This window comes from Apiospora aurea (genome assembly GCF_038362705.1).
Source record: "Apiospora aurea strain CBS 24483 chromosome Unknown utg000005l_segment0_segment0, whole genome shotgun sequence".
Classification (NCBI taxonomy): Eukaryota; Fungi; Ascomycota; class Sordariomycetes; order Amphisphaeriales; family Apiosporaceae; genus Apiospora; species Apiospora aurea.
In genome coordinates, this window is record NW_027117392.1 from 2,703,449 (window position 1) to 2,716,123 (window position 12,675).

Below are 12,675 nucleotides of genomic sequence, written 5' to 3' on the forward strand. Positions count from 1 at the left end.
GGTGAGAGTTTGAGGGGGCTTGCCAGAACCGCCAGTGATGTCCGGAGACTCGTTCATGCATGTTGCACTCTGAAACGACGCCGCTCGAGCACGACGGGCGGACGGGCTGAGGCGAACCGTCCATCTGCTCCCCCCTACCGACCAGACATCCAATGATCGACGAGTGGCATTCCATCCCGCTCCCGCCATCGGGGGTGCTTCATAAGCCTATCCGCGCCGAACCAGTAGTCCATGCTCTGCCGGCAAGACCACGAGACAAAACCCATAACGAGGAGGAAAAGAAGACGAAGCCACTGCTTGCCATTTGGGTTTGTATATGCGCCTGGATACCTAGCAGTAGTAAGGCGAGTGAGTGAGCGGTTAACAATGCGTCGTATGTATGCGCCAAAACTCAAGTATGGCATATTGGAAGAAACGCGCGGAACCTGCCTGCAGAAAGAGAACTAGCCCATCCATCAAGCAATACCGGCAGCCGCCTCTTTCTCTGTCCTGCAATGTGCCGAGACTTTTGAGTTACCTGCGGAAGGGGGGCGTTGCATAGATGTACGCTATGTTAACAGATCATCGGAAGCCTCCCTGCCCCCTTCCCCTCTTCTCCCTGCCGCCCTACCAGAGCCACCATGCGCGCATCAGGACGCTTTGCGCTACCCGGCTTGTTAAGGAGCTGCCTATTGGTGGTGAGAAGGGGGTCGGCGGCGGCTTGCCGCGGATGGCATAGCCGAGGGGTCGTGATAGGCCTGTCGAAAGCAACTACTACCGTATACTCTCTCTTCCTGCGGATGAGTGTGGGCTGTCATTGCACCTATGCATGCATGCATGGCCCAGGAGAGAAGGAAGAGGAGTAGGAGGAGGCGGCGTTGGCAAGGGGCGGAGGGGAGTCACCTGAGCAAACACAGACGAGCATCTATAAAGAGCCCCCGGTTCCAGTCCCCCCCCGCCCTACCTCCTCGGCCATTGTTTCACACAAAAGCCTCACAACACACCTCTCGAAGACACATCCGAATGGCTTGCAAGGTCATGCACCGTGACCTCTCAACCATGCACCCACGATAACACCCGGAAGCCATCTCAAAAGCAAAGTTAGGAGTCGGTCATGGGACGCGTCGTTGGCTTCAAACTCACCGGTGCTATGAAGTGGATGGAAGACATGGCTGGGTCTGCGGTAAGAAAGAGGCGCTGCTGTGCAGATGCAGGAAGACGATGCAAACGGCGGCGACATCTCCGATAAGGCTTCAGGTCATCTTGTACTTGTGACAAAATACGTTTGGACCTCGTCGATGGAAAAACGATTCGCTTTAGGACAAGGGACAAGGGACAAGGGACAAGGGATAAGAGGCAAGAAACAGAGACAAGGGACCGAGCAACGATCAACCCAGGACATTGTACCACGGGTGCTCGAGAGCCAGGGCAAGGGGCGTCTAGACACGCCCATCGATCTTCCATGATGACGACGACAAGGTTAGACGACAAGGGCACACTGGTACATGGTCTGTATGCAGGAGACTTCAAGGGAGCGATGCTGGGTCATGGCATCATACAGCAAGAGACGGATCCATGGACGACCCAATACAACAATTCAAGGCGGATGGTCGGATGGTGGGTGGTAAGGATGCTCTACAAACCAGACAACAATGACCGACAACCCATTAATCGCTCAAGCGACCTAGGATTAGGCGATACCGAGGACGCTACCTCGATAATTGCCTTGGAGTTTCTGATTCGCCACCGAGTGGAACATCTCAGCAGATCGTCCTTGTGCAGCACCCATGCCTCGGAGCCAACTTGACATAGAGCAGACTCCCAACAGCCGTCGACGCTTACGCCGCGCACAGAAAGTATGTCGGGAATGCCAAGGAGGACCCAGTGCCGAATGACCATGCTGGACGTCTGTCTACATGTGCTCGAGATAAACCTTGACGCAGGTGAACGCTGCACACGAGGATTTGTCATGGTGACATTAGGTAGGCCATTGGGAAGATTTTCCGGGGCCGCAACCCGTACGTTCCTGAGAGCATCCACGGTCCTCCATGGAACAACAGTAACATATACCACAAGATAGGGGTATGTGTAAGTAACCAAGTATATAGTATACAGTCTCCTTTGCAGGTAATTAGCCATGACATGAAGTTGCATCTTTAAGGACATACCTAGTACTTACTACTGTTTCAGTGCGCTCGCTGCATGGCTCGGTGTCAATAAAGGGTACCAGCCCAGCTGTTGTTCTTCCCCAACCGAGCCGTCTGCTCCTACTGCGTCAGCCTCGCCTTATTACTTGTTGACTTCGTAGCGCCTTGAAAAATGACACGTAATTAGATTAAATGATTTGCATCTGGCCGTTGGTTTTACACCAGTTGTGATTGATACGAATCTGCCTTCAAGTTCTTTCCTAGGCGCGTGATGCGTCTTCCCCCTTTCGGTTTCGCCCTCGTTCAAAATACGTGATACACAAAATCGGTGCCTTTCTTTCAATGAACCAGAATAAATTTTGTTGGAATTGACAGGTAAAACGACGCTCCTAAGCACCCATCGCAAATATATCCTCTATGTTGGCCCCTTCAAAGTTGCGCTCACGGCTCTCCCAGTAACCGTCCTTGCCACTCTTCAGCCTCCACACCTCCTCCTCGCCCTCGCCCTCGCCGGCCTTCACGAACCACTTGGGGCTCCAGGACTCGCCGCGGGCCTCCAGGTCGCGCCTCCTCACGCGCTGCGCCTCCTCGAGCAGGACCTTCTTGTCCTCGGCGTCGTCGAGCTTGCCTTCTTCTGCGCGCCGCTGGTCCGGACGGAGACGGCTATCCGTCGGCGGCAGGCGGTTACGCTCAATTTCGGTCACCTCGTTGAGTGTGGCCGCGAAAGCCGTCAAGCCGTACGTGTTGGCTGCGTTGGGGACGAGGTCGCCGACCTTCCAGATTTCCTGGCTGCCACGCTTAAGCGAGCCCGTCCAGGTGCCAGTAAGCGGCGACCCAGTACTCTGGCCATTGTCATCTTGAAACTCGACTTGGACATCTTCTCCACGGCCACCGAACATGCCGCGCGACCTGAACTCTACGACGGCCTTCGCGCCGGTGCTCTCGTTGTTTATATCCATCGTGCCCACGGGCTCCACGTACTTCTCGCCCATGACGACGTTTCGAAGGAACATGGTGGCTATGGTCCAAGAGTACAGCTCATCAGTACCGTCGGGCAAACGCAGAGCAACACGCACACGGCCCTCGGTGGTGACTTCGGCACTCTTTCCCCAGAATTTCTGGGTAGGGGCAGGGCTCTGAGTGAAAGACCAGAGCGCCGCGTCGGCTTGCATAGCCAACCGCACCGGGCGATGACAAACCTTTTCGACGACAAGGCGGAATCCGCCAGGCACCTCCGAGTCTGTTCGAAGCAGCTCGAACGTCTCACCGAGCAATGGGTTGAACGGCTTGCGAGTGGCTCGCTCTTTACCGCGGTACCCACTGAACTGCGAAACTGCAAATGCTGCCATATACACTAGCCTCTCATCTGCCGAGTTTAGCTTGGCGGCCTTGTCAAGAAGCTGTGCATACTCGAGCTGTTCGGCCACGCGCTGGACTAGCGACAAAGGCTCGTTCGAGGATACTGGCATGGAGATTGTGCTGAGATCCTTGCCAACGTTCTTGCGCACAAACGCAATGAGAGAAGGCGGAGGGACAGTAGCGGCTGGCACGGTGCGGCGTCGCTCAATCCCGATGTCGATGGGAAGAGGACTGAGGGACTTGGGCTTGACTGGGAAAAGTGCGGCCGCGCCGGTGGCATCTAACGGCTTGTCCTCCTCTCCAACAGAAGAGACCGACGAAGAAGAGTGTATAGACGCATCGTCGGCTTCTGAGCCCTGCGAATCGTCCTCCCCACTCTGGCGGTCGATCATAACAACTTGATTCCGGCCATCCTCTTCACCTGCCTCGGCATCGAAGAACTCTTCCGTAGACGCCGTCGATTCCATACTTCTTCTCGAGTCTACCGCCGACATAGGCGCCGGGGTGCGGCGTCTCTTACTCTTGGCAATCACGGCGGTAAATTCTGCCACGACCGAGTCGAGGTCGTTAAGCAGAGCGGCGCAATGCTCCTGCGCACTACGCTCTTCCTCCGACCCTTTTGACGTCTTCCGTTCATGAGTTGGCCCATTGGGAACCGCAGCGCCTGCTGTACCTGGAGGCGGCACAGATGCACTGGACTTGCGCTTCCAGAACGACCGTTTGTCTTGGCCTTGCGCGGGAAAGTAACCTTCTGCTGCCTCCTCAACCACACTGGGGGAGTTGGGGTTGGGTGTCGTGAGAAGGGAACTGCCCGTGCCCGGGCGAGTATTGTATTGCTTCTGGGATGACATATCCTTGACCAATCTACGAAGGGCATCTCGTGTGCCGACTACGCGGCTCACCAGAGATTCAACTTGGTGCCACTCCCTATCATCTTCAACAGGGTTGTTGGAGCCTGGTGCCACGGTATTGGCAACGGGCCGCTGTTTCGAGTGTGGAACATTTAGATGGTCAGGAGAGGGCTCTGGCTCGAGGCCCCGAGCGATTCGACTTGCTCTTTCGAGAGCCTTGGCCCAATCCTCGAAGTCTTTGTCGTTGGCGGCTCTGAGATGCCATACCTCAGCGCCGGAGTCGATATTGATTTCGCGGCGTCGCTCGTCGGCGGCGATTGCAGCCAGACTCAGCGGGATTGCGCCGCGAAGGGCCGAGGAGTTACGGTTATAGTAGTACGACAGCGTGCATGACGAGTAGTCTAGGGAGAAGAAGCGGCGCGCAAAGCCCTGGCCCTTCTTCCTGCGTCTCTTGAGAAGGTTGCCCGTATGATATGTCGAGGATGTGCCTCCGTCGCTACGGCCAGCTAGGGAGAGCGCCCTCGTCCTATGACTCTGCAAACTGTCGACCGAGTCGGAAGCAGTAGCACCCATCTGCGGGCTTGGTTTTACAAGGCTGGACTTGCTCGCGGCGGCAGCTTGCAGGTTCGGCAGATAAGCGGCGCCCTGTGGCGATTGGCCGGTGGGATAGGTCAGCAGGACAAATGTGGCCGTCTTGCTGGTTTGTTTCGAAAAGGTGTTGTCGAACACCAGACCGAACATTGCCCCCTCCCCAGCTGTAACGTCGTAGGTTCCCATAGAGACCTTGTCGGCTTCGCATTTCCCATGCCATTTCATAATGGCAAACCCTTTGCTCTGGAGCTGTTCCTGGGCCGAGCTGGCATCGCGTCTAAATCGGTTGCTTTTCGTGGTGCTGGATCCCTCGATGTTTTCGAATGTCTTGTTCAGCTCGTCCACGCTGGCCGCCGAAGACGCCAGCGTGGTCGCACCACTGGAGCCCGGGTGCTTCACGATGCCGAAGTTGACGGATTTCTTGTGTGGCTGGACACTCCATGATATCGTGTGCCCTTCGTCTACCTTGACCCAACGAACGATGTAAGACTATAGCAGCGTAGAGTTCGCGTCAGCCCGGGTTCAAACGTTCAGCGTGGACGCGCAACAGCTCCAGCAAATGCGCGCACAGGGGTGTCTCTGGGACAGGGCGCTTGGTGCTCGCGTGGCCCAGCTTACCTTGCTGTGAATCTCCAGCTGCTCTATTCCCGCCATTGTATGTACACAGCAGTTTGGCCACGGTCGGAATTGGGGGAGGGGAGCGAGAGTGTCGCGTTGGGTAAAGACTCGGGCACAAGCAAAAGTGGTTGGTTTGTCCACAAGGGGTCGGTGTTGATGATCCCTGCTCGCTCAAGTATGACGCAGCAGCAGCAGGCGCACCATGTCCGGGTTTTGAATTTGACCAGATTCCAGAAGATGGAGGGAGGGAAGGCCAGGAAAAAGACACGGGCAAATCGTGGCGCTTATGTTCGAGTCGCTTGGACCATGGCCACCCAATGCTTCCAAGACGAATAAGAGAGAGCCGGAGTCGAGGACAGGCTGCTGACCTCAGTTGAATCCAATGTCCAAGTACTTATGTAGGGCAGGGTGGCGGACGGGCTTTGCTTTGTGCTGTGCTGTGCTGTCAAAAGTGTCAATCATCGTTTCGCCTAATTTACTGCCTCCTAACCATGCCCACGGTACTTTCGTGATCGGGTGGGGGGGCCTTAATAATTACAGGCCTTTACAGGTACATAGCCCGAATAGGATCCTTGGCACCTCGTCCCGCCCAAACAAAAACGCATTTGGTCTTCCTAGCCGTGCATCCCGTACAAACCGACAAACCGACAAACCGACAAACCGACAACAGGGTGTCCAACCTCCAACATTGAACCCTGTTTTCATGGGCTATACGACGTACAGTAAGTATGTATCTGTCCATTACCTTGGTGTACGGAGTACTCTGATTCCTTGATTCCTTCCGCCCGCACCCCCTCAGGCTACAGCATTCTACGCTTCATTATAGGTCTGTCTCTGGTTCGAAAACTGGGGGGGCCTTCGGGGGCCTTGAGAGGGGGCTTTTCCCAGTAGTCTTCTACTAATATGGTGCCTGTCTGCCTGTCAGGCTGACCCCGGTACCTGTCGAGACCCAAGTGGCCGGTTTATCCGTGCTGCTCAGCTACGCACTACAGTCCCTTAGCCCGCCGCTACACCTGAGTAGAAGGTACAGTAGAAGAAGGATTGGAAGAACCCAGAAGGCCCAAGGCCCCCTAGTCGCTTGCCCCTTTCGAGCCGAAATACCAAGAAATAGAACCATCGAAATGATGGGGCCAAGTTCAGGTCACAATCTGCTTATGCTCATTTTTTTCCTTTTCATTCCAGACGTGGATAAAAATCGCTTCTTATGCAACCTGTGTCCTGTAAAAAAAGGCCATCTCCCATACAAATACACACTTGCTCCAGCTCTTCAAGGCTCTGGGAGCTTTTGCGTTATCCATGCTATGGCTCTGGACCAGTCCAGAATAGTCATCTGGTCCTCTAATTATTGCAACTAACTATCTGCTTTTCTCAGCCATCCCTTCCCGTTCATCGGTGGTGTTGTCGGGGCACTCGTTTGGCATTCTCCACCATCCTGGCTATCTCAACGTTGAAGCGTGTCTTGAATCCGTTGCAAAGATCACGCATGTTGGGATACTTCTCCTTCAGGAACTCGAACCCATTCGGTATGATCCGTACGAACCAGTGTCCGATCTTGGCGGCCTTGTTCGCCTTGAAGCACAGGTAAAAGTAGCCAGGATGTTTGGGGTCAATGCAGAACGCATAGCTAGAACGAGTCGGATTCGCATCCGAGTAAGCCGTCAACCATTTCTCTGTTTCCTCGATTAGCATTTTTCCCTCCCTTCAAGGGTACATACACAAGTATACTCACCAAGTTCCGAAATGCTGCCCTTCTTGAACTTGTCGTGGTTCATCATTTGGTCCACCATACGAGCCATGGCCCGTACATGTTCTTGGATTAACTCATCAAGATCACTGTACGTTTTGGAGCCAATGCACAACTTCTTGCCAAGCGTGAAATCGTTCTCCTTTTGTAGTTCGAGAACATCGAGATGTTGGTAAACACCATCGGCAACCTTCCACGTAATAGTAAGATGGTCGTTGCCCTTTCCGGACGGGCGAATAACAACATCGCCTTTGTCCTTGGAGCCAAGATACTGCTCGGCGTCGAAAGAATTGAACGGCTTGAATAGGTTGTGCTTGACTACTCTTTGGGCACGTCCCGTCACGCGGTCCTTCTCTTGGCCAGCTTCCTTGTCCTTGTTCTCGAGTGCGACATCCCAGATGCTACGATCATGGTCTCCATATCTCTTGTATGGCCGCCGTAACGAGTCCTCGCGCATGGACAGCTTCGCCATGAAGTCCTTGCGATTGAGTTCCAGAATCTTGGCTTGCGCCGTCTGTCCAACGTGAATGACCTCTTTGATCGAAACAGTGCCACGAGATGTGACTTCATGGGCCTCGATACGGCCCTCGATGCCACAGTCAAGTTTGGCAATGGCGAAATCATCTTTGACCACCCGCACATTGACCGAAACGACCATGCCTTCTGCCAAAGACTCCTTGGTCTCGCCAGTGAACATCACAAAAATCTGGTCGGCGCTCAGTGGGGCAAAGTTCCGTCTGAGTTCCTCGTATGGCGCCTGTAGCTCAGCCCGGATAGTCTCCAATGTTGCTCGCTTTCTTTGGCTGTAGTTCTTCTCCAGCTGTTCTGCGTATTCTTCAAGGATGAGCTCATTAACCTTCTCTTGCTCATCGTCCTTGAATAGCTTTCGCACAATAGCACCAGCGCCGTTCTCATCAGTCTCGGCCTTGACATCTTCCTCGTCAAGCTCGAGAGCATCAGCCGCCATCTTTCGGCCGAGCTCATAATCTTCGGGGTGAACGCGAGTGTTATCCAGAGGCTCTGAGGATGGGTTAGTGGCATCGTATTCAATGTAGAGGAAACTGGCACAGTTATTCCAGACGCGTGGACCAACGACCGGCAACTTGTTGTTATCTGGGTCACCGACAAGCTCGTCGCGCGAATTGACCACGCCTCCGTTCGCATTGATGGCTTTGATAACGCTTGTGGCCTTACGGGGCCCCAGGCCTGAAACGTAAGGTAGAAGATTGCACGTATATGGGTCATTCACAGCCTCGTTGATGTCAACTCCGCAAAGGTTGACCATGTCAACCATAGCTGTCTCCAGTGTCTTCAACAGCTTGTCCTGAGGTAGCAGACCCTGGTTCGGGTGGAAAAGCAGCGACGAAATGTCTTTTCCTAGCGCGGCATATTCCTTCATGGGGTTTTGCAGGAACTTTGCCAGCGCTACGCAATAGCGGGTGATGGGATTTAGCGTAGGATGGTCCTGTAGCCCTCGAGGGCTGTCTTTGTAAAGCCGGGCAACCTCGTCATTGACGATAACGACCTCAAGGAGCTCTCGGTTCCAGTCGCCAGTCTCGGCATCCTCGAATTCGGGACTCATGATCTGCTTCTCACTAATGATGCCCTCGATATCACGGACTAGTTTGTGGGTATCGGACAAGAAGCCGCTGACGCCGATGACATCAGGACGCCTACGTTCAACGAGTTCAACAAACGCGGCTCGTTGATCCTCGTTTCGCGCCAAATTCTCAAACTTGCCTTGCTCAAGTACACGTCCATCTTCTTCAACCCATGCCCAGAAGATAGGGTCACGAGCAGGGTCTCCCATGCCGTTCGATATAGTCAGAACTCGAGGGGCCGTGCCAAGGACCATGCCCTTAGGCTTGTATGGGGCTTGGTCCAGTCTCTTCGAGTACTCTTCGCGACAAATCTTGAGGAGCTCATCCTGGCAAGCTGTCTTGAGCGAGTCTTTGACACCCTTGGTAATGACGCGCTCGAGTTTACGGAAGGCAAGGTCCAGAACCTCTTGGCGCTCCTGGTTCCAAGCATCTGCAACATGGCTGTAGTTCTCCGATACGAACTCGGCATGCAACTGCTTTTTGAATTCCCTTTCGTTTTGCAAGCGAAGTTCGACGTCAATCAAGCCATCCTCCTCTGCCTTCATCATCTTGAGGAACAGTTCAGGGCGACGGGCGAGATCCGGAATCGTCTGGTTGATGAGGTACTTGATCTCGTAATAGGGATGAGAATCGTCGATCCTCCGGAGACCCTTCTCGGTACGACGACAGCTGACTTCGCCCAAAGCGTAGAAATGGGCCCTGAAGTGTTTGCGCATTCTCGGAGTGATGAAGAGCTCTTCTGCGTACATTTGGCGAGCCTGTTGAAGGACCATATCTCCAGTGGCAAAGTCGGAATCAGTCAGACTGTCAGCCAAGTCCATTGGTTGCTGGTCATGGTCTTCGGCATGTTTTTTGCCTTCACGCAGTAGGTTCTGTGCCAAGCGATCTGGGGTGATACCATAGGCCTTGACCACCTGGTACGCCTTGCTGGTTCTGATTCGCTCGAACATGGATGACTTAGTACCAGGACGTTTTGTCTCCCTGGTGACACCGTTCATAGCAGCGATATCCTTCAGCTGAGCTGCGTATTGGAAGTTGACATAGTCCTGTAGGTCTTGGAGTTCTTCCATGGTTGCTGCTTGCGGGATCATCTCTTGTAACATTTCGTCCTGTATACCACCCGCGTCTCTGAGGTTTTCGCATGTTCTCTCAAGAGCAGAGCGCTTCTCGATCAGTGCACGGAACTTAATATCGAGCTCCAAGATGCGCCAGAGATCATCTTGTGTCAGAAGCTTCTCGGCATTCACCAGGTACTCGGGTGCCTCCGGATCATCCTGGAAGTCGGGATTTCGTGTTTTTCTCGCGTGGATGAGGTAGTCCTTGCGGTGCTGGAATACGTATGGAACCTCGAGCTCCTCAACAACAAAATATTCAAGGACCTTGCCCACCGCCTTCAGGAATGGCTGGTTGAGGTCGCTGGAAAGCTGTTTCTTGGGCCACATGAGGTTGGTGATCCATCTGGATTCTTCCTTGAATTGTTCGGCCGATAATTGGAGTTGTCTGAACGGTTTGCGGTCCAACTGGAAACGCTCGGGCTCATCCGTCACACGAATCTCGTTATCTTCCTCCGTGAGCAGTTTCTCCGCGAGCTGAGACGGCTCGAAGACATCCTTGAGTTCCAGGTTGGTCTCTTCTCTTTCCCTATCCTGCTCGGCTTCCTCAAGATCGAGAGCCCAGCCGTATTCGAAGCCGTCGCCGAAGATTTCCTCCATCTCGCCAAGAGCTTCCTTGTCGAGACCCGTGGGGTCCATAAGCGCAGCGAGGCCCCGGTCGCGCGGTCGCGATACCTCCAAATCTTCGCGGTGACGTCGTTGCTCATCCTCGTCTTCTGGAAAATCATCTTCAATGAAGTCGTCGAGGTCGTCAACAGGGGCGTGGTGACTGGGACGCCCCCCATAGCGGCGATCATCTACGGCATCGTCATCCTCGTCGGAGAAGATATCGTCAAGACCCCCCTTTTTGCGGCCATTGCTGTCCTCGTCACGGTGGCCGTGTTGAAGTCGCTTGAATTTCTTCTGACCGTTTGAAGTTCGCTTAGTATGAGTTCCCGTAGATACTCAGCATAGATATAAATCTTACCTTCTCCGGTTGTTTGCTTTCCCATCCATCTATGTTTTCCCCGATCAAGTCGAGATCCTCTTCATCCAATTCGGCTTCCTCAGCCCGCTCCCGGCGTCTCTTCCGCTTTCTTCGCTCTCTCTGGGCTTCCGAGTCTTCGGCCTCTTCGTCGTCGTCCTCAACAATGAAGCCTTCGCGAATCTATCATTACCGAGGGATCAGTTTGAGTATCTTGGCTTGGCAGCAGCGACAGGGCAGCTCACCTTTGCAGCCTCTTCTTCATCATCGTCGTCATCCTCTTCCTCACTGGAGTCATCCACGCGCTCGCGCGGCTTGCGCTCCCGCTCCCGCGGTCGCGCTTCGCCAGTGTCTTCATCGTAGGACTCATCCTCCTCTTCGCTGTCGACATCAGCCTCTCCCATCACCAAATCGCGCATGCTATTGCTCATTTTGTCGGAGACCTTCAGAAGGTGCCAGTACGCAAGGATCTGCCTGCAATGTTTAGGCTGGACCGAACCGATGATGTGCGTGTTGCCTCAAAGCAGGCTGCTTGCTGGATGGGCAAAGGAAATGGAAGAGAATGGCAAACAAGTGCGAACTCTTGCGCGAAAGGGAAATAAAACTTTATAGAGAAATGAAGAGGAGATGGCGGAAAGATTGAAGCACGAGTAGGCAGAAAGCCCAATGATTATGGTAGTAGTTGCCGTGCTTTGTCCACGGTTTGATGGGAAAAATGTATCGCGTCTCTCCGACAGCCTCGCGCTCGTTAACTCTCTGATCGGATTGATGGATCCAGACTTTCTTGCAGGGATAAGCTCAAGGGAGGAACGAGGGCTGGTCCAAGCGGTGGCGCTCAATGCATAACGTTTCTTTGCGCAGCATAAATCGCTTTTATTCAATAGCTATGCAAGCATTGAATGTAATTTATCCTCCTAGCGTGCACAAAACCCCCACTTCGCGCAACGTCCATCATTGTTCATTGTGTTGAACAACCCAACATGCGCATATCAGAGCCGATCAAATTCCATGTCCCTTTTGTTGCTAATGCTAGACTGATTCCAGGACAGGATTAGGCAGTGCTCGCTGAGACATTCAAAGAGCTGTTGCTGAAGAGGCCCAGCCAGGTATCATCGGGCTACGGGATGGTGCTGTGTTATAAAGACATCGATACTCACCGGCTGTGATACATGGAGACATCAACATTATCTATAAGAAGGTATGGCGAAGACTGGCCGTCACGATTTAGAGTAGTAGATTATGTGAAGCTTAAGTCCGTATTGGTTGCTCAAGTTGTAGGCCGGCAATACAAAGGACAAGATGGCAGGCACCATTCATGCAGGGGGAAGCAACACGACTACACGATGCGCCTGCGATGGTTCCCAAAGCTCGAGCATGAAGGACGACGGATCCAGCCAATGTATCATGGCGCAACTCCAACCCTCCTTTGTCGCTTTCTCGACATCTGGCTTAGCCCTCTCAGCTGATTTCCCTCTCGACCTCAAAATGTCGGAAGCATGCTCAAAAGCTGCTCGGCTTCGATACATGTATAGGTGCTGTCAACGCCACACCCAACGTTGTTTGACATGTCGTCGTTGTATCCGCGGAAATTATATGGCAAAACCGGGAGTAGTTCACAGTCCATTTCACTTGTGGTGATGCAAGACAGCAATATGTTCACGAAGTATTTCATTTCCTTGACCGATACCATTGATGCAAGCCCTTGGTGA

The 12,675-nt window shown here is 53.6% G+C and overlaps 2 protein-coding genes across 2 annotated transcripts; both read right to left on the minus strand.

Annotated features, from left to right (window-relative positions):
• Nucleotides 1–2,515: 2,515 nt before the first annotated feature.
• Nucleotides 2,516–5,581, minus strand: PG986_007388 (oxysterol-binding protein; the record flags this gene model as incomplete). The annotated part of the gene is made up of 2 exons (XM_066843610.1): nt 2,516–5,416; nt 5,546–5,581. The coding sequence occupies 2 exons, from the start codon at nt 5,579–5,581 to the stop codon at nt 2,516–2,518; spliced, it is 2,937 nt and encodes a 978-aa protein (XP_066699722.1).
• Nucleotides 5,582–6,931: 1,350 nt separating this feature from the next.
• On the minus strand, nt 6,932–11,397 carry PG986_007389 (Transcription elongation factor SPT6; the record flags this gene model as incomplete). The annotated part of the gene is made up of 4 exons (XM_066843611.1): nt 6,932–7,215; nt 7,275–10,923; nt 10,970–11,149; nt 11,212–11,397. 4 exons carry the CDS (start codon nt 11,395–11,397, stop codon nt 6,932–6,934), a joined length of 4,299 nt encoding a protein of 1,432 aa, XP_066699723.1.
• Nucleotides 11,398–12,675: the final 1,278 nt, after the last annotated feature.